The sequence below is a fragment of the Panthera uncia genome (assembly GCF_023721935.1).
Source record: "Panthera uncia isolate 11264 chromosome E2 unlocalized genomic scaffold, Puncia_PCG_1.0 HiC_scaffold_20, whole genome shotgun sequence".
NCBI classification, from domain to species: domain Eukaryota; kingdom Metazoa; phylum Chordata; class Mammalia; order Carnivora; family Felidae; genus Panthera; species Panthera uncia.
The window spans coordinates 13,184,315-13,205,245 of record NW_026057589.1 but is presented as its reverse complement, the minus strand read 5'-3'; the positions used below and the strand labels follow the sequence as shown (position 1 = coordinate 13,205,245).

General features: G+C 46.6%; 1 protein-coding gene across 2 annotated transcripts; it reads left to right on the top strand.

The window, feature by feature from the left end:
- The first annotated feature begins 6 nt into the window (after positions 1–6).
- PDPR (pyruvate dehydrogenase phosphatase regulatory subunit) lies at positions 7–20,023 on the top strand. 2 transcript variants are annotated; one of them, XR_007455916.1, is made up of 11 exons: positions 7–101; positions 1,787–1,911; positions 3,616–3,771; positions 3,967–4,100; positions 4,686–4,834; positions 5,325–5,437; positions 6,552–6,646; positions 8,203–8,292; positions 13,592–13,774; positions 15,544–18,136; positions 18,567–20,023. XR_007455916.1 is itself a non-coding variant. In XM_049622658.1 (10 exons), exons 1-10 carry the CDS (start codon positions 16–18, stop codon positions 15,946–15,948), a joined length of 1,536 nt encoding a protein of 511 aa, XP_049478615.1. In that variant the 5' UTR covers positions 7–15; the 3' UTR covers positions 15,949–20,023. The 2 variants fall into 2 exon arrangements, 1 of the variants encoding a protein (XP_049478615.1); XM_049622658.1 differs by having other exon boundaries at positions 15,544–20,023.
- The last annotated feature ends 908 nt before the right edge of the window (positions 20,024–20,931 follow it).

Sequence of the window (20,931 nt, the reverse complement as noted above, 5' to 3'; positions counted from 1 at the left end):
GACATGAGGTGCATCATGGGCGAGTCTCCGGCAGTGCAGGGCTACTACGTCCTGGTGGGAATGAACTCTGCTGGCCTGTCGTTTGGAGGAGGGGCTGGAAGGTAAGTCTCTCTTGATTAGACTCTGCTTGCTGGGCTCTGCTGTGCTTCCTAGAGTTGCTTGTTACCAATATGGTGTGTAGTGTGTGTATATAATCCGGTGTGTTGATAGTAAGGAGGAGATACACCTCATTTGAGAGTTGTCCCCTTCACAGTAATCACTGTGGGATATTCTAGCAGTGTCACTGTGCACAGGGTTTCAGTAACTCTTTTTGGAATTAGTCACGGAGCCTGTGGGATGTACTTTTCAGCTGTTTTGATCCTTTGAGTGTGCATTTGAGTTTGTAAACAGTAAGTATGGTGAGTGACACAGACGATCATGTTGAGTAGTACAACTTTTCTTTAAAAGTTACATATTGATTATGGGGCACCTCTGTGGCTCGGTTGCTTGAGCTGCCGACTCTTGACTTTGGCTCAGGTCATGATCTCAAGGTTCGTGAGTTCAAGCCCCACATTGGGCTCTGCACTGACAGTGTGGAGCCTGCTTAGGATTCTTTCTCCCTTTCTCTCTGTTCTCTCTCAAAATAAACAAATAAACATGTATGTGTATATGTAATAAAAAAATCACATACCGATTAAACAAGCCAGTCAGAAAGGACGAATACTGTGTGCAGTACCGTTCATGAAGACAGACAGTATCACAGTGGTTGCCAAGGCTGTGGACGGGAATGGAGAGGGACTGCTTCTCAGGTGGATGGAGTTTCAGTTTGGGAAGATGAAGAGTTCTGGGGGTGGATGGTTGTGATGGTTACACAGCAGTGTCAGTGTACTTAATGCCACTGAACCTCACAATTAGAAATGACTGAGATGGTTGATTTTATGTTCTTTGTATTTTGCCACAATTAAAAGTTACTTTTTTTTATCAATGAGGCAACTTTTTTTTTTTTTTTTTTTTTTTACTGAGAGACTGGTGGGAGAGGGGCAGAGAGACAGGGAGAGAGAGAATCCCAAGCAGGTTCGGCACTATTAGTGTGGAGCCCGACACGTGGCTCAAACCACAAACCATGAGATCATGACCTGAACCGACTGAAGAGAGTCAGAAACTTAACCAACCGAGCCACCCAGGCACCCCGAGGCCACTTTGTTTTTTAATTAAAAAAATTTTTTTTAATGTTTATTTTTGAGAGGGAGAGAGACAGAGTGTGAGTGGGCAAGGGGTAGAGAGAGAGGGAGACACAGAATCCGAAGCAGGCTCTAGGCTGCAAGCTGTCAGCACAGAACCCGATGCGGGGCTTGAACTCACGAACTGTGTGGTCATGACCTGAGTCGAAGTCGGAAGCTTAACCAACTGAGGCCACTTTTCTTGAGTGACTTGTAGAATGGTTCTGAAAACAGTCATGGAAGAGGAGTTACCACAAGTAGAGATATGATCAGATAGATGTATAACCTCCTGAAGGTTTTCCAGAAAAAGCCCATTGGATGTATGAATAGAGTATGTTTTTCATAGATGTCACTTATGTCTTAAAACACTTTCTAGGGAACCTTATCATTAGAACTAAGATTGTCATAGCAGATTTGAAAGCAGTAGATGGATCCGTGTTTGTTTCTTCAGAAAAATTAAGGAAATTTCCCAGAATTTCTCAACCAGTCTGTGACAAGACAGGATGTTTGATTCTGTTGGTTCTTGTTTCCTAGTACAGTTAGGAGAGTATCCCATCTGAGGCCCAGCAACTTCCCCATCTAAACAGGTACCTCGCTGAATGGATGGTGCATGGTTATCCATCAGAAAGCATCTGGGAATTGGACTTGAAACGTTTTGGAGCCCTCCAGAGCAGCCGTACCTTTCTGCGCCACCGGGTCATGGAAGTCATGCGTGAGTAGAGCTTGATCCCATTTGCATCTAGTCGAAGGTGTCTTCCTTGGGGGCTGTTGGATCATTCAGAGGAGCAGAACTTTCCCTCAGTTATTTAAGAATTGCTTCAAGTTGGCCTCTCAAGTTTGACTGGTAGGGGGCCCATGTTGGGGCATTAGGCCCCATGTGATCTTTACATAACCATCTCTTTAGTATGTTGTCCTTTATTTACCTCTGGGAACAGGAAAGAAGAAAAGGACTTACAGGTGGTAATTGCCATCAGACTTCCCGCAGCAGCTTCTTGTATATTCCTAGCATCGTCTGCTTTCCACTTTGCTTGGAAAGCGCCCATGTCAGGTGAATGTTCTCTCTCCTCACTTGATCTTTGAGATTACAGTTTGCTTTCCAAGGCAGAGAAATCGATTTGGCTTGTTCTCAAAGCTTCAAGCTTCTCTGAGTGATTTTTGTCATAACTGTCACATGCTAGCAAGATAGGAAACTACTTCTCATATAAATACAAAACATACACTTCTGTTCTCCTCATTCCTACTTCTCTCCAGCTTCATTCTAACTTGTTACTCTACCATACCAGCATGAGTTTCTACATATGCTGTGACTGCCATCCTTTGACGATGAATTGTTGGTTTAATAGCAGGCGGTCCCATTCACGGTGAGGCCTTTGAACGACCTTTAGCACCTGTGTGTTCACTCTTAGCCTGTCGTAGAGACCTACTGGTGGGAGACAACCCGGCAGCAGTATGGGTGGCCGCTAAGGTTATTTTTGGCAAATATTTTGGTTAAAATGTTGACTCGACAGAAGTCTCAATTTCCCCAGCCATTTGTTACTTTAGAACCCGTGCAAATCATAATGGAGCTCGAATTTCCCTGTGATGACCTGACACGCTGGGTAGCCTTCTCTGATTCTCATGTAATAGAAATGGGAGGCATGACAGGAAACGAGAAAAGGGTGAATAGAACCTAAAGTACCGGAGAAGACTGAAAAATTGTCTCAAGATAAGGCAACCAGCGTGGCTTCCTTCTCTTTAATTTCTCAGCCTCCTCCCCATTCTGATGTACCTCTTGTTTGGAAGTTTGAGGTCAGCTCTTCTCTTTGGAAGGGACTAGAGATCACACTCTTTCTGGCTATTTTTACTTATTGCTGTTGCAGATTGGACATTAGGAGAAATGAATTGTGACCCTAGCTTTGTTATGTGAATAATGTGACTGGGACAGTACTGTGCAGCCACCAAATCAAGGTATGCTATGTTCCCTTTCACCTCAGAAACGGGTTAAATGTTAGAGAGGAAATGTGTCTAACAGTCCTGAGATCCCAGCAACACAGGCACTGTAAAGAAGCAAGTGCCATGTTTTCACACTCTGCTCCTCAGATACAGTCTTCGTCTCTGCTGTGGGACTTAGCAAGGTTTACAAGCATGACCTTTCTCCCATTGTTTCTGCCTACTAACTTGACACAGTCATTGAGGACAGAGACTTGGAGTTGTTAACCTGACTCACGGCCCTGTAACTCTGTGGAAGGATCAGGGCAGCTCTTGCAACATCATTCTTTCTTCCGGAGCCTGCCTGTTATACTGGGGACTGTTTGCACATTAGGTCCCGTTAGCCTGGAGAGCATGCTCTTTTGAACAGGAGCGACTCCCGAATCTAGAGATGCTGTGTTCTCGGCTCGGTGGTTTGGGTTTGCAGAGACTGTTATTTCTGTTCTAGCTCTGCTGTATGACCTGAAGGTTCCCCGTTGGGACTTCCAGACCGGGAGGCAGTTACGCACATCTCCTCTCTATGACCGGCTGGACGCACAAGGAGCCAGGTGGATGGAAAAACATGGATTTGAGAGGCCAAAGTACTTCGTGCCACCAGACAAGGGTAAGAAGGCCCGTTCTCATGTTTATTCTTTTGTTGCCTTGAGAACTAATAAAACCCATTTTTAAATGTATTACAGTTAGAATGTGTTCCTGGAGGAATAAAGAAAAACCTGTCACACTATACTAATGCACACAGGGAGAGTCCTCAATATAAATGTCCTTTTCTCTTTTTCTTTTGTTGTTTGCCGGTCTGTAGACCTCCTGGCATTGGAGCAGAGCAAGACTTTCTATAAGCCAGACTGGTTTGACATTGTGGAGTCTGAAGTCAAGTGCTGTAAGGAAGCTGTGTGTGTCATTGACATGTCCTCTTTCACAAAGTTCGAAATAACAGTAAGTGCTTGAGAAACCCAAATAATAGATTAGAAATTTCTGAATATTGTCGAATGTCTCCTTTTTTATCTGCCACTTCAAAACCAATTTCGTAAGACCTCTGGTATGTTTTAGTGTTTTACTAAACTGTAATACATTTTTCTGAAGTTTTAGCTCTTTGTTTCTGGGTTTTAATCTGCTTGTAGAGGCCCCCTTAACCATTAGAATCAAGAGCCAGTTGGGGCGCCTGGGTGGCTCAGTCAGTTAAGCGTCCGACCTTGGCTCAGGTCATGATCTCGCGGTCTGTGAGTTCGAGCCCCGCGTCGGGCTCTGTGCTGACAGCTCAGAGCCTGGAACCTGCTTCGGATTCTGTGTCTCCCTCTCTTTCTGCCCCTCCCCCACTCATGCTGTCTTCTCTGTGTCTCAAAAATAAGTAAACAGTAAAAAGAAAACAAACAAAAACAACGAGCTTTCTTTGGAGCTTCTCAGTTGCAGTTGGGAACTGGCTAATTGAATTGCCTCAGGGGGTCACACTGCTCGGCAGACTGTGTTACCAACCAGCTGTTCTTGTGCTCACTCTCTCTGCTTTCTTCCCTCACCCTCCAGTCCACCGGGGACCAGGCATTGGAAATTCTTCAGTACCTCTTCTCCAATGACCTCGATGTACCCGTGGGCCACATTGTGCACACCGGCATGCTCAATGAGGGTGGAGGGTATGAAAACGACTGTAGCATAGCGCGGCTCAGCAAGCGCAGGTAAGGCTGGCTGCCGCCCTGCCCCCCACCCCCCACCCCTGCGGTGCACTGCCTCCTGGAGGTGTCCTCGCAGAGCAGAACGCTGGCTCACGGTCCGGGAAACCATGACCATACTGAGGACGAAAAGACATTTCGGTAACTCCTGGCCAGTTCCTTAGCAATGCAGTGCAAATAGAAGCCACAGGGGAAAATGGGGAAGAAACATACCCGATTATATATAAATCGAGGTGGAAATAACAGTCCCCCTACTGGGAAAAAGTGTTCTGGTGTGTCAGTAGGTCTGTATATCTTGGCACTAATAGGAAGCCGGGATCTTCGGTGCTTATGTGGTATGTCCTAGAATTATGTGCCCCTGGCCTCCTCTGAAGGCGAAGAGGTCATTTGCCAGTATTCTGCTCATTCATCGGCTGCTTTGAAACGAGTTAACTTGACTGCTTCCTGATGCTTTTTCTGCTGCCTGGCTTACATTACTTTCCGGTCTCCCTTTCAGTTTCTTCATGATTTCTCCAACTGACCAGCAGGTCCACTGTTGGGCCTGGCTTAAGAAACACATGCCAGAAGACAGCAACCTGCTTCTGGAAGATGTCACCTGGAAATACACCGGTAAGCCGGCCCTCCAGGCTCAGCTGGACAAGAGGCCAGCCTGTCCAGATACGTCTTCTCCATCTGCCTTCTTTATAGCTGACATTCAGAAATGGGGGTCAGAGTGAGAAGCGTGCTGGAGGCGCCCTGGTCATAGAACACTGATCTCTGATATGTCCCTGCATTTTTGCAAGTGAGGGGTGAGTTGTGCTTCAGTCCGTTTGTCTTGTTTCCCGCTGTGCCCCCTCCAGCGAGGATGGAGGAGTGCAAATATTGGTTGGATGAATGAAAATTACTTCAAAAATACATTTTTAAATCTACTACCTAAATATTGTTTTCTTCAAAATTTCTCCTTAACTTTTTTTTAAGTGAGTGAATAATTTTTGAGGAGGACTTAATTTCCTGATGATCTACCTCTTCCTCAGCAGTCTTGTCAGGGAGCAGCCCCTTCCCTCACCTCCTCATTCCAGCTTTAATGCTTGCCTATCCCCCACTTCACTGCCCCTCACCCCCAACATGTCCTCGTGGCCAGTTCATCATAGCAGCAGATCTGTTTGACTGTTTGCTACCAGATTGGCAAACTACACAATCTTACTGAACCGAAGTTGTTTCCTAGCCCAAGAGGGTGTTTGGGGTGTAATTTCCACAGGCTGCTATGCCATGACGGAACCTGGGCAGGTTGGGCCGCTCTCCTCCAGGTGCTGATCGGGGATTGGGCCGTTCTCACCATATAGCAACAGTGGGAGGAAGGAGGCGATGGGAACCGTGTGGGAGGTTTGTGGCCGGCCCTGGAAGTGGGCTCCTATCGCCCTGGCCAGGACGCGGTCTCACGTTCCCCGTCTAACCACAAAGGCGGCTATGGGATGTTTCCCCGTGTCCCCGGGAAGAGGAAACACGCTGGCCAGGCTGTCTCTGGCCAGCAGTCAGCGGTGCATGCATTTACCGGGCCTGTCAGGAGAGGTGTCTGCCAGACTTGGGGCGCTCTGTGTCCATCCTGGGATTGCCTAGGCAGAGAGGCGCTTTCGTGGGCTTATCACCCAGGCCTGGCCGTGAGAGAGCAAGTCCCAAACAGACTTTTCCCTTTGGCTCAGCGGGGACTGGACTGGCCAGACATCTCTTGTTCTTTTCTGTTTAGCCCTCAATCTGATTGGCCCTCGAGCTGTGGATGTGCTGTCCGAGTTGTCCTATGCCCCTATGACTCCAGACCACTTCCCAAGTCTGTTCTGCAAGGTGGGTGCTAATTAAGTTCTAGTTTTTAAATGGACAGGGAATATTTCTTTTATAGGGATAGCAATTACACAGTTTTACTACAGCGTTAATGTCCACAGAGAGAGGGTGTTGGGGCTTTTATGGAGCAAATAAAATGTCTCAATAAATTCGTCCCTTTATTTTTCACCTTTCTAGGTCTCCTTATTTAATAAGCATTAGGATATCTTTGAAGTGGATTTAACTTCTCTGAATATCAGTCTTTTCTATTTACTGCTTTTTGTAGCAGTGGATTAAATGTGTAAATTAAAGGATTAGGACACTAACGCCAAAAATGCCAGTTAAGGTCAGGTTCCTTCTCTCCATGCAGTGCTTCTCCTTTTCCATTCACAGAGTCACTTCTGTGTGTGTAGCATCTCCAGGTAAGAGATGTTCAGGTGAAGCCCTAAACAACTTACATAAGTTTCTTATATTTGGCAGCAGTAGCATCTTGGAACTGAGTAAAAGAAGTAGTAACAATACTGATAAGAGAGGTGCAGACAGACTAGTGTTTTGACAACCTGTAGCAAAACAGCTGTGGGGCAGCTACCGACCGATGGAGGCTCTTTCAAGTTCAAACCGAAGCGGAGATCCACGTACTCATTGTACAGTGTCCCTTTTTCTCCGTGGCAGAGTGAAAGCAACAGAACACTCTCGCCGTTAGCCATCAGCAACCCTTCCCTGCATGGCCTTGGGTTCTGGAACGAATGATGCACATATGTGAGCCTACAGGGTAGCAAGTTATGTTGGGCTTCCTGTGGGAACAGTTTGCTCCAGTGCCTTCTGGGACTTAACCACTTGCCATTATAGGAACAGGGATTGTGTCAGAGGCCTGTTAGGTAACTGAGCTGCCGTAAACACATTTTGAATTAGAAGCCTCATCTCTGACCCCAGGGTAGCAGGTGCAACCATGTTCTGTGGTCATCAGGCATCCTCTTTTGTAGGGCAGGTGCCCTGGACTTGCCTGCCAGATGCCCCAGAGAAGACACGGGCCTGGTCTTTGTTGCTCTTGACACTCTTGACTGAAATCTTTTTAAGGTTCTTTCTTTATTTTTAGAGACCGTGCACAAGTGGGGTGGGGCAGAAAGAGAGGGAGAGAGAATTCCAATCAAGCTCTGCACTGGGGCTCAATCCCATGAACCCTGAAATCATGACTCGAGCCATAATTAAGAGACGCTTAACCGACTGAGCCACTCGGGCGCCCCTAAAACAAACCTTTAGGAGGACTTTGCGAAAAGAAATGTTTCACGATTGTAAAGACTTCGCCTCCACTTCCCACCAGCAGCTTGGCTAGTGCTCCTGAAATGGTGATGTTTCATGAGAAGAGTGTAAAGACCGTGCTCCGTTTCTGGTGACCCCAGTACTCGGAAACAGACCACTCTGGGGATGAATTTCTCTCAGGCGCATGGCTCTGCCGTAGGGTCAAAGGGTGCGGAGCTGATAAGAGGTTTACCTCAGGAGTTCGTTCCTTTAACAAACATGTTGAGCGCTCACTTCCTCTGGAGACTCTCCGTGCTGACCTCCTCCCTTTGCTTCCACAGGAGATGAGTGTGGGCTACGCAAATGGGATCAGGGTGATGAGCATGACTCACACGGGAGAGCCGGGATTCATGCTCTATATCCCCATAGAGGTGAGTCCTGCGGAGGAAGGTGGCCGGCTTTCGCACGCCTGCCGGGCACTGGCGGGGTTAGAGAGCCAGATCTGACCGGGCCTCGGGAACGGAGGCAGGCTGCATTAGGGGCACTTTAACATTTTGGACTAAGTTACTTACTGTTTCGAATAGGAAATACGTTTACGTGGTTTAAAACCTATGGAAAGTATTTAGTGCCACCTGACCAGTTCCTATCAACCACTACCAGTGATACAACTATTAGTATTTGAAGGTCATGTCAGAGATTTTTGTGCATATGCGAGCAAGTTCAAAGACATTCTTAGTCCCGTTTTAGAAACATAGTTGGAAGCACACTGCTGTCCTTTATCTTTATCTCTTCACCAATTGATGGTATAGATCTGCCCTGTCAGTCCCTAAAGAGGAAGCACTCCCGGTTTCTTTTTTTTTTTAATTTTTTTTTAACGTTTATTTACTTTTGAGACAGAGAGAGACAGAGCATGAATGGGGGAGGGTCAGAGAGAGAGAGGGAGACACAGAATCTGAAACAGGCTCCAGGCTCTGAGCTGTCAGCACAGAGCCCGACGCGGGGCTCGAACTCACGAACTGTGAGATCATGACCTGAGCCGAAGTCGGAGGCTTAACCGACTGAGCCACCCAGGCGCCCCCCGGTTTCTTTTTTTAACAGCAGGATAGTGTTCTGTCAGATCGTTGAATCATTAGGCTGGTACTAAGAGGCGTTTCCGGTTGTAGGCCTTTGCTGTTATAAACAGTTCCGTGTACAAGAGCATCTCTTTCCTTGTACGTGTGTGCGTGTACCAGTACGGGGTTTTCACACTTTGGGCTGACAGAGAATTGTCAGTGCAGTTGTAATTTTCTTTATACGTGGGATGAAGCAACTTTTTGTAAAAGGCGAAAGATTTATGCGATCTGAAGAGAAACCAGAGTATGAAGCAACTTTTTGGAATGCATTTCCAAGGAAAAGCTCTTCTTTAGGACCTGCACACTCCTGCCTGCCCGTCCGCCACCCTGTTCTGATGTGATCCTACCTTCTCTACCTGTCCTGCTACTTGCTGGTCCCTGAATGTGCTGCTGCTCCTTCCCCAGGGCCTTTGCATTTCCTCTCCCTCTCCTGGCTCGTCTCCCCGCCGCAGACTCTCGCATCTGCGCCTGCTTCAGGTCTTATTTGAGTGGTATCTTCTGGATGAGGCCCCATCCCCTGGTTCCCCCGTTCCTCCTTGCCACTTTCTTTTTCTCTGTAGTGCCTACCACTGTCTGATAAAATCTGTTTTATTTTGTTCGGCAAGTTATCCTTGTTTAAGTGTCAGTTCTCCGAAGGCAGGAATATTTGCCTGTCTTAACTTTTATTTCCCCAGCACCTAGAGAAGTATTTGGCACATAGTAAATGTTTAAGAAATGTTGCATAACTGAATGTTCCGGTCATACCTTTGTACATTTTTGTATTGAATGATTGGTCTGTTTACCAGTTTCTGAGCATTGTCTGAGTCAGATAGTCCTTGCTGTAGAGTTATAAGTTTTTTTCCCAGTTTGTCATTTGTCTTTTCATTTATTGTCATGTAGAAGGGTTTTTTAAAAAATTAGGAAAATGTTTCATATGTTGCAGAAGATTTTTTTATTTTTATTGTAATTGAGTTGATCAGTCTTTTGTGCCTTCTAGAGTTTGATATATAAAAGGGACTTCTCCACTCCAGGCTTATAAAATTTTCCCAGTTTTCTTCCATTACTTTTACAGTTAGTGGTGTTGCTGAGTATGGGTTGGTGGTTTTTTTTTTTTTTTTTAATTTTTTTAAATCTTTTGAGAGAGAGAGACAAGAGTGCGAGCGGGGAAGGAACAGAGAGGGAGACAGAATCCAAAGCAGGCTCCAGGCTCTGAGATGTCAGCACAGAACCCAATGAGGGGCTCAAACTCATAAGCTGTGAGATCATGACCTGAGCCGAAGTTGGACACTTAGTGGGTTCACTAAGCCACACAGGTGCCCCTGTGTTTTTTTTAAATATTTAAATGCCCCATCCTTTTGCAGTGTCTGTTGCTGTACTTGATGAGCTATGGATCACACATGTTTCCACAGGGATGACCAATTGCTTTCACATTGTACCCTTACCAGATACTAAATTCTTGTATGCATTCAGGTTTATTTCTGGACCTTTATTCTGTTCCCTTGGATTATCTGTTCATGATCCAGGATTATGCTATTTTAATTATGGAGTCTTTATTATATATTTTAATACCTGCTAGTGCTTATTGTCCCTTATAGCTTGCAAACTCTGGAAAAAAATAATTCCTGTTTCCTTATTTCCCTTTGGAAACTTTATAATTATCTAGTATAATTATACTGCTGCTGGTATTTTTTGGATTATGTTACATTTATATATTAGGGAGAATTGACGAAATATGTTAAATCTTACAAAGAATGCCTTTTAGTTTTACTCAAGTATTTTGGTGACCTTCAGAGGTATTTTGAAGTTTTCCTTATATAGATGTTACACATTTTTTAAGTTTACTTGAATAATATTTTGTTGTCGCTAGTTGTGAGTGGGAAGGGTGTCTTTGTTCCATTGTCTTTTAAGTGATTATGATTTTTGAAAGCTATTTTTTCTAGTCTATATTTCTTTACTAATTTATCTTACTATAGTTGTTTTTTAGTTGAGTACCTGGAATTTTCAGGGTTCAGTCTTATCATAGAGACAGTAATGGTTTTTCTTCTTTCTTAAGTTTTAATTCCTACAATTTCTTTGTCCAGTTGTGACAAGGAGTAGGGATTGTAGGCATCTTTCTTGTTCCTGATATTAGTTGTATTACTTTTACGGGGTTAGGCTTTCTTAGAGTTACTAACTGAAGCACAAATTTACTAGCCCATGAAATTCCATATGCTTGTCGAGACAACTGTAACGACACTAAGATGAAGGGATTATTCGCAATTTGAGAAGAGTTGCTACAAATGTAGCTGATCTGCTGTCCCTGTACGGGTAGGGGCTGGTTCTGAAATGTCACCTGGGTGCCCTTGTCATGAATTCACTAAACTCGATCAAGAGTGGCTCCAGCAGGTTTGTTACTCGAGGCCTTGGTTTCTACTCATTTTCCTGGGCTGGTCTTGTTTTTATGATTTTCAGTGAGTCCACAAGGTGGTTTGTGCCCTGCCTGGGTTCTTTACAAGCTGGCTCCTGTCCTCAAGAAGGGTATACAGCTGCCCCTGGCATAACATGGGGGTCAGGGGCACCGACCACCCACTCAGTCAAAGCTCCACATAGAACTTTTGACTCCTCAAAAACCTTAACTGCTAATAGCCTACCACTGACTACAAGCCTTACTGTTAACACACGTTTTGTGTGCTACACGTGTTGTATATTCTTCTAATACAGTGAGCTAGAGAAAACAAAATGTTATTAAAATCATATGGAAAATACATTTAGTCATGTACTGTACTTACTGAAAACTCCACATCGAAGTGAGACACACATAGTTCAAACCCATGTTAACTGTACTTGTCTCTTTGAGGGGAAACGAAAACATCCCCAAAACATGGGGACAGATGGCAGGTTCTTGTTTGGCTCACACTAAATCCCCAACAGCTAGAAAAGGAATATATGATGGGGACCTGCTTTTCTCATCTAATCCAAGACTAGTTACCTGCTTCAAATCTTTATTCCCTGGCCTTCCTCTTAACGATTCAGTTGGAGACACTGAAGCAGTGAGTGCAACAGAGATGCTGGCTTTTGATGATTCTCGTTTGCTGTCCATCCCCATGGGCCTCCTGCCCCCACCATTGCTCATTCAGGTGTGTCACTTGCACGGGGGCCACACAGTGTATGGATTCAATAGCACAGATTCTCTTTTTCCACAACTCTTTTCAAGCTGTCCTGACCACCGTGGCCATTCAGTAGATGCCTCTTTGGCTGCAGGAGAGCAACACGCAGGGCAGCAGACCCAGCCAGGGTACAGAACTGCAACACCAGTGAAGCCAGTTTCTTTTCTGTCCTTCCAGTTTTATTGAGATATAATTGACATATATCACTGTACAAGTTTAAGGTGCACAGAATGATGGACTGACATGCCCTGTGACATGACTGCCGTGGTAAGTTTCATTTTGCACCATTTATGTCTCATAGATTCGTGTGTCCTAGATCCTTGTGGGGCACAGGGTGGCTCAGTGGGTTAAGCATCTGAGTCTTGATTTCGGCTCACGTTACGATCTCAATTTGTGAGTTCGAGCCCACAGCATGGAGCCTGCTTGGAATTCTGTCTGCCCCACCCTGGCTAGGTCTCTCAAAAATAAACATTGTTAAAAAGCTTTTTTCCTTGGGATGAAGACACTTAGGATTTACTCGTGTAACAACTTGTGTTACTTGTCACACAACAGTGTCTGCTGCGGACATCAGGTTGGGTATTCCATACCTAGTTCTCATTTGTCTGGTAACTGAAAGTTTGTACCTTCTGCCTCCCTTCCTCCCGTCCCCACTTTCCTCTCCCCACCTCTGCCAACAACTCCAGCCTCTTTTTCTGCAGATCTGGGTCATGTTGTTTGCGATTGTACACGTAAATGCGATCATACGACGTTTCTCTAATTTCTCTTGTCATTTTGTCTTTTTAGTTATTAAAGCTAATAATGTAGTCTGTTAGTAGGCTTTAGACGTCACAGAATATGTTTAAACATCACACAGTATGAGTATCTGCCTTCAGTTGAGAAAACTTTATTTAGGGTGTCTGATACTTACAGTTTCCAGGACCAAGAATAACATGAGAGGCTGGCCGTTGTGGGACACGGGTAGGGTGTGCCGCCTTCCTGGCTCAGTCACTTGAGGGGGCGGGGGGGGGCGGGTCTCTGAGATGTGCCATCTGTGGAAAAAACAGACGTTGCCCATGGAGTCCTGTGTGACACACATTTCCCAGCACAGGCAATGCACGAGTGGGGATGGGGTGGGGAGTTGGGGCGAGAGCAGAGCCGCGGTGGCTGAGCAGACTGAGAGGCACTTGTGGGCCTGGCCGTTGACGGGGTGGTGAGTGTGTGTGTAGGATTCTCATTTGAGGACTGCTGTGTGCTTGGCTCCCTGTCCCAGGCTCCACAGAGAAGGGAAAGCTATGGGTCCTGCTTCCGTGGAGTGTAAGTCGGGTTAGGGTGACCCTGGCTCATTACTCCTGGGCAGTGACGCTTCAGTTGCTCGAGGATGAGACCACCTGAGAATTTCATACACCCTCCTCCCTTGTTGAGGTTCATGGTGTCCCCCATTGGGTGCTGCCAGACACACTCCGTGTTGAATTCTGAAGGTGTGTGGGCTGCTGACCTCTCGTTTCTCCCTCTAGTATGCCCTCCACGTGTACAACGAAGTGATGAGTGTTGGGCAGAAATACGGAATCCGGAATGCTGGCTATTATGCTCTCCGTAGTCTTCGAATCGAGAAGTTCTTTGCCTTCTGGGGTCAGGATTTAAACACCCTCACCACACCCCTGGAATGCGGACGAGAATCTCGGGTGAAACTGGACAAGGTACGGTATCGGCACGTTCTGCCCTAGCAAGGAAGGGCTGAAGTGGAGGCCCGCGAAGGGCCGCGGGTGGACGAAGACAGTGAGGAGTCCTCAGGATGAAAAGTGTGTCCGGCCTGATAAGGAAAACATAGTATGTGGAGAACACTGGTTTTGAGCACCGGGCTTGCTCTTTGAACCGGACCCCCCTGAGGTTGGAGTTGCTCCACCAACCGCGGCAGCCGTGTGCCCCACTCGGCTCCCTTTTAGATTGGCACTTGCAGGGAAGTTTTTCCAAGAACGTGCCACGGGTATTTGTAAAAATCAGTCTTCTATTCGACAGACTTTTCTCCCCCAGAGTAAATAGGAACATCATTTTTTACAAAGTCCTAGGTCAAGAGGATGTTAGTGACAGGTCTCTTTCCCACCTCTGAAGCCCAGCAAACTGCACTCCCAGCTGCAGCAGCTTGTCTCTGCTTCGGGAACTCTGAGTATGCAAACACACAAGCGAACACTTTCCCCACTTGAACCTGGAGGGCTGGGCACCACACGCCTGCTGTGTTATTGCATTTTTTTGTTTTGTTTTGGGTGTTTATTTTTGAGAGAGAGAGCGAAAGCATGAGCGGACTTGAAGCAGGCTCCAGGCTCTGAGCTGTCACCACAGAGACCAACGTGGCGCTCGAACTCACGAGCCAGGAGATCATGACCTGACCTAAAGTCAGACTCTTAACCAACTGAGCCACCCAGGTGCCCCACACCTTGTTTTTTTAGGTTAAACCTAACAAAATACCTTAGCAGTACAAAATACCCCTATCGGTACAGGAGATTTCTAGTCGTCTTTGTGACCAATTACGGATCACTTTTTCTCTCAAGTATAAAAGTAATGAATACTAAATTTTGGAAAATAGGGAAAAATATGAAGAAAATGAAAAATCCTCTATTTTATGGGTTTTTTTTTAATTTTTTTTTTAACGTTTATTTATTTTTGAGACAGAGACAGAGCGTGAACAGGGGAGGGGCAGAGAGAGAGGGGGACACAGAATCTGAAACAGGCTCCAGGCTCTGAGCTGTCAGCACAGAGCCCGACGCGGGGCTCGAACTCACGGACCGTGAGATCGTGACCTGAGCCGAAGTCGGCCGCTTAACCGACTGAGCCACCCAGGCGCCCCTATAAGTTTTTTTTTAATGGTTATTTTTAAGAGAAAGAGTGTGACTGGGGGAGGGGCAGAGAGGGAGACAGAATCTGAATCCAGGCTCTGAGATGAGGGCAGCAAGCCTGACACAGGGCTCGAACTTAACAAGCCAGGAGATCATGACCTGGGCCGAAGCTGGACACTTAACCGAGATACCCAGGTGCCCCCCAAATCACCTATTTTATCTGTACATAATCACTTGAGTTTTTTTTTTACCCTGCTCATGTTTCTCGCACATTCAAACACATACATGTGTGGGTTTTCTCTTGAGATTATCTAAAAACATGGTTTTTTGAAAACAATTATAGCAAGTATTTTTGAATTTTTCTTCCTAAGTATTTTTTTTCTGTGTGGTCTTGTGGTTGAAATCTATGTTTACAAAAGAGAAAAACGTACACCTGTGTTACAGAAATTTTCTGAGTAGGTCTTCTATATTGTGAATGCAGTTTTTTCACAAGGTGGAAAACCTACATTTTCCCCAAATCTGGGGAGTGGGGGCGCTGCCCCCATGGCAGGGACATCAGGGGACCCTACCCACCGCCCCTTCTGCGCCCAGCATCAGCACGTCAGCCTGCTCTCAGCATTGCCGTTCTCTCCTAGGGGATGGATTTCATTGGCCGGGAGGCCCTGCTGCAGCAGAAACAGAACGGGGTGTACAAACGCCTCACTATGTTCATTCTGGACGATCACGACACCGACCTGGACCTCTGGCCCTGGTGGGGAGAACCCATTTACCGCAACGGGCAGTACGCAGGCAAGACCACCAGCAGCGCCTACAGCTACACCCTGGAGCGCCACGTTTGCCTGGGCTTCGTGCACAATTTTTCTGAAGACACTGGGGAAGAACAGGTTGTGACGGCAGATTTCATCAACCGGGGAGAGTATGAGATTGACATCGCTGGACACCGGTTCCAGGCCAAGGCCAAGCTCTACCCTGTCACCTCCCTCTTTACCCACAGGCGCCGAAAGGATGATGTGGAGCTAAGTGACTTGCATGGAAAGTAATGCCGGGCTCCCCTCCTGTCCCAACCCTCTGCTTCCCATCTTTTACCTCCCAGATAGGATTTTAAGCTTCACCTGCTTTAAACCTTTTGCTTTGCAACCTCTCTTCTCCTTCCACCTTCCCTTCTCCCTTTTGCAGCGCAGTTAACCATCTAATACTCCCTCTGGGCTGTTCTTCCAGCCCCCCACTCCACCCCTCTCAGATCCTCATGGTGACACAAAGCATGTGTGACAGGCAGGACAGGTAAAGACTGCACTCGTGGAAGTGGGGAGCCAGGGGTCTGATTTCTCTGGCTGTGTCTAGAAGCAGGGGAAGCTGGTGGTATGCAGGCCGCAGGGCAAGAGTCCAGCTCTGTGAGGCTGACTTTTCTCGGAATAACCTGCTCATCTTGGCGGGTTGCTGTGGATCCGAGGCGGCCCCTTGCGAGAGCCCGTGCTGGGGGTTGGCACCGATCCCTCTACAAGAGGATGACCATCTACCTCATTCACGAGCGGCACCACGTGCATGTTCTTTGGTCTGTAGCAGACAGCCGGCCTGGGACATCCCAGCCTCCCTACTGACCCAGTTACTAGACTTGTGGATCAGGGCCACCCTCCTAACATTTCCTTCACGTCTTGCTGATCTCTAGAAGAGGGTCTGGGGGCCTGAGTAAACAAGCCAGTGTTTGAAAGGGAAAGACCATGTTGCCTTTTGTATTGATCTTCTTGGAAAATGTACCGCACAGAGGTGGTTTTCTGCTGTCCGAACAGTGCTGCTCGCTCTTCCCATCTTGACCTTCCTCTTCTCCAGGTGCATCTTTGTCCCCTCTCCTTACCTGCCCCTTCTGCAGCAGGCCCACTCGGCAAACACTGCTGTCCCTTTGGAACAGGGAGGGTGTGTGGTCCTGGGAAGGAACTAAACCATGCTGGCCGTGCAGAGTTCAAGAGCTACTGGACTCTCAAGTTTTGCTTCCTCGGGCACAGAACAGACAGATCTGCACAGAGATGACCCTCGGGAGTCTGGGGAGGGTCCTGTGAGAGTCTGCTCTTCATCCAGCCATCTCTCTGTAGCTCTGGAATAGAAAATGACCAGGCCCTCCACTCTCTTACGCAGTGTCTGTCTGCTAAAGGTGAGGCTGGGCTGTCAGAAACTTGTCCACCCTTTGCACTTAAAGTCCAATGGGGGCAGTTTATATGCAAAGTGCTGTCACAGATTTGAATGAACTGTTGTCTTGATATCTTGGAAGCGTTAGCTCTGACGAGTCTGTCAGTCCATTATAGAAGGGCCTTTTGTTCTCCGTGAGCAGCTTAGAACTCTCACGTGTGTCTGCCTGCTCTGGCGTTTCTTTGGGGTCTCGGTTTACCCCCTTCATCTGATAGATTCCCTATAGAAACTTCTTGTCCTCTGCCTAGCCAGACAGTTCCTACTTGATTACTGATTGTAGTGTCCACTTTTTAAAAGAGGTCTTCGTTGATTTATTAAGGGAGTATGTGGTTACAACTGTTAGGGCCTCGCTAAGTGATGGGCTGAGAGATGCTGCCGCAAGGAGGGGGGGGAAGTTGGGGGAGAGGTGTCACCTCGTAGGACAGGGCGCAGCAGCTGTGACACATGGGGGAGAGCAGGAATCAGGCACCTGCTCAACACAGGTGTTAGCAGCAGGGGCCCAACTGACCAAGAAAGCTGGAAACAGGCACTGTAGAGCTAAAGGTATCCCCTGCCCTGTACCACTCTCGCCTTTGAAGAATTTAAAAGAAGTTCTAGATTTATGTGTAAATTACATCTTGTCCATAAATAGGGGCACACTTTTAAGACTCGGGCAAGGTGTATATTTATTGAGTGCCCTGACACACACACTCAGCTTTTGGCACTTTAAAATTCACCCTGGAAATCTTTCTTGGTTAACAATGTGAATCTGGCACTTGTCTCTCTTTGGTCCTAACCCTGAAGTGGGTGACTCGTTCCTGACTTCAGCATACCTGACAGAACATCCTGCAGTCTGTCGTTCCCATCATGGGTTTGCCTTGTGTGTCTGCTCCTCTGTCCCTAGAGATTCAAAGGATCTGGATGCTTTGTGAATGCGTGGTGGGACTTGGGTTTCAGATGGCTGGTACTTTTTTCTCTGTGAAATGATCCTTCATCACTTCTTGTGGTCTCTTGAGGGAGGGGCTCTGTGTTCTTCTGTCTTGTCCACATATTCAACTGGACAATCTTGTATCTGGAAACAGAAAGCGTGCCAGCCTCAGACGAACACAGAGCAAAAAGGGACGAGATCTACCTGCTTGGATAGCCTACCTGATGGCCTGTGCCTGGCTGGGGGGCCCTGTACCCCCAAATACAAGAGATGCTGTTCAGAACAGGGGCCCAGAGACCGTTAAGCTCAGTGAGTAACCTCAGTTATCCCGTTTCTGCAGGAGGAGAGTCCAGCTACTTGGACTCTCACCAGGAGACATGCTGTCCCTGGATTCTACCTTCTTAAACACACCAACAGTTTTACCTCTTTCCCTTCTAAAAGTGGAAAGTAGCTCCACCTTTCTCCCTTACCCTGCCTCTGAATGCATTTGAAATGTTAACCCCGCCCCCCCACCATGGAAGTGGCAGGAATGACAGTTTTCTAAAAGCGGTTTTGCTTCACTGAAGGGAGAACCCACCACCTTGATTTCGGGCTCTTCTTATCCTCTGCCTGATGAACGCATGTGCTGGCATCTGAGTCTTCACCATCCTCTGACAACCTAAGGGAGATAAAAGGGAATCTTCCATAAGCTGTAGTCCTGGTGGTTCTGACCCCAGAACGCTGTGTCCTGGTACAACTGCACTGGCTTTGCTTTCAAGGGTTAGCGACCAGGTTCGGTGTTTTGCATCTTTGCAGCTGCATGGTCAGTATAATCAGCAAGGGTCCCCTTTAGTATCTGAGGTAGGGGTTTGGTCACTAGTGCTTAGTACTGAAGAACTTTCCACGGTTTTCATTTCCTTTCTGCACACCACCCTTAACCCACATCCCTCCCAAACTTGCCAGGAGCAGCTTTTCATCAGCATGAAAAAGGGAAAATTTGCACGAGTCAAGAAATGTCAGAGGGGATGACAGGGTAGGTGACAGAGTCTGGGAGCAAGCTCTGGGTCTCCTGGCTGTGCCTCTCCCCGCGACCCCCACCCTGGCCTCCATGCTAAGGTGCTGAGTTGTAAGGCTCCTCCATCATCCGTACAGGACCTGGGTTCACACTCCCTCATCACTACAGATGCACTATTTTTCAAGAGAACTATTTTTGTATGTCTTTGCCTTCTCTTTGTCCATTAAGCACCAGAGTTTAGTCATTGTATAATACGATTCTTGACTTCTGAGCAGAGAATCTGCATCCCTTGGAGAATTATACATTTCTTCATGGGCTTTCTTCCTCATATTTAGATGTACCTATTTTTATCCTTCGCCAACCTTCTGCCTTCTTGGTTTTCGGTCTCTAAAGGACAGAAATTACAAGGGGTGGGGAAGGTATTTTTAGTATCTGTTTCAAAAGATCTATGCCAGGATTTCCTTTGCACACCCGGAACTGGAGCTTGGAGCACCTTTCTCCAAGCCCGGTTCTCGTGCCTTACACCAGAATGTCCCATGGTAGGTGTAGACAGGAAGGATGAAAAGAAACTTCGCTCAGTCTGAGGGTTTCCCCGGCCACCCCCCATAGCTTCCCTTCCCCGTATCAAACAGGGATAGAAAGTTTCCGCAGCTTGTTTCAATCAAGGGGTTTCTAGCAGCACAGTTAACACTTCACTCTCCGGTCTACTCTTAGGATACAGGAAAATGCCATTGTAATTATTGTACAGTGCTGTAACTCCTCCTTTACATTTGTAAATATGCAGTTTGCTCAGTCCCTTAGTGTGTAGTGACAGGTGCTGCCGAGGACATGTGAGGCACTTTAGGGCATGGGATCTTTCTCAGGAGCCCTGGTGACTTTAGGTACCCAGGGTGACTGAGCACTTCTGCCTCTATGAATGCGGTATTAACATCATGCCCTGTATTTCTTTCAAGCCAGATTCCAATTAAGATGTTCTCTTCATGTTATTAAGTTTGTAAATGAATAAACAGACATTTTAATTACTCTGGTCATAGCAACTTGTGAAATGTTCTTCATCTCTAGTAACTTGATGTATTTGCCATCACAAGGGGTAAGCACTCCCCATAAAACCATTTATACCAAAGCATAAAAAAAAAAAAAAAAAAAAAAAAAAAAAGAATGTGGAAACCAAGGTAAGACACAAGCATTATGTTACCCTTTGTGTCGGGCTGGCAGGTGTAGAGAAAGTCCCCAATTATCTGAAGTTACGGTCTCAGTCACTGGATCTGACCGCCCATCCTGCCTTACGGTTGATTGCACAGTAAGGAACCTGGCACTTGACATATCCCCCATCCATGTGAAAGCCCACGCTGGCGTGGAAAAATGGGCTCTCTATATATTCTTGCACACAGTGTAGGAAGAGAAGAAAATAGGAGCACCCAGTGATCTTTTCCTATAATCTAAAAATGTAGTCACTGGTCTTTGTTTACTGACCTATTGTTGAGCAGCCACAATCTGTGAACTGAGATAGGCAAACATGTCTATAATAATCGCATGAATCTGTCTTCCAAAACCACTTGTTAAATTTCCAGATCATCGAATGATCATCATTAAATACAAAAGTACATCCCACAGGCTCTGTGGCAATTCTGATATAAGAGTTCCTGAAACCCTGTGCACAGTGACACTGCTAGAATATCCCACAGTGATTGCTGTGAAGGGGACAACTCTCAAATGAGGTGTATCTCCTCCTTACTATCAATACCCCAGATTATACACACATTCCACACCATATTAGTAACAAGCAACTCTAGGAAGCAGAGCAGAGCCCAGCAAGCAGAATCTAAGCAAAAACACTTACCTTCAAGCCCCTCCTGCAAACGACAGGCCAGCAGAGTTCACTCCCACTAGGACATAGTAGCCCTGCACTGCCGGAGACTCGCCCATGATGCACCTCATGTC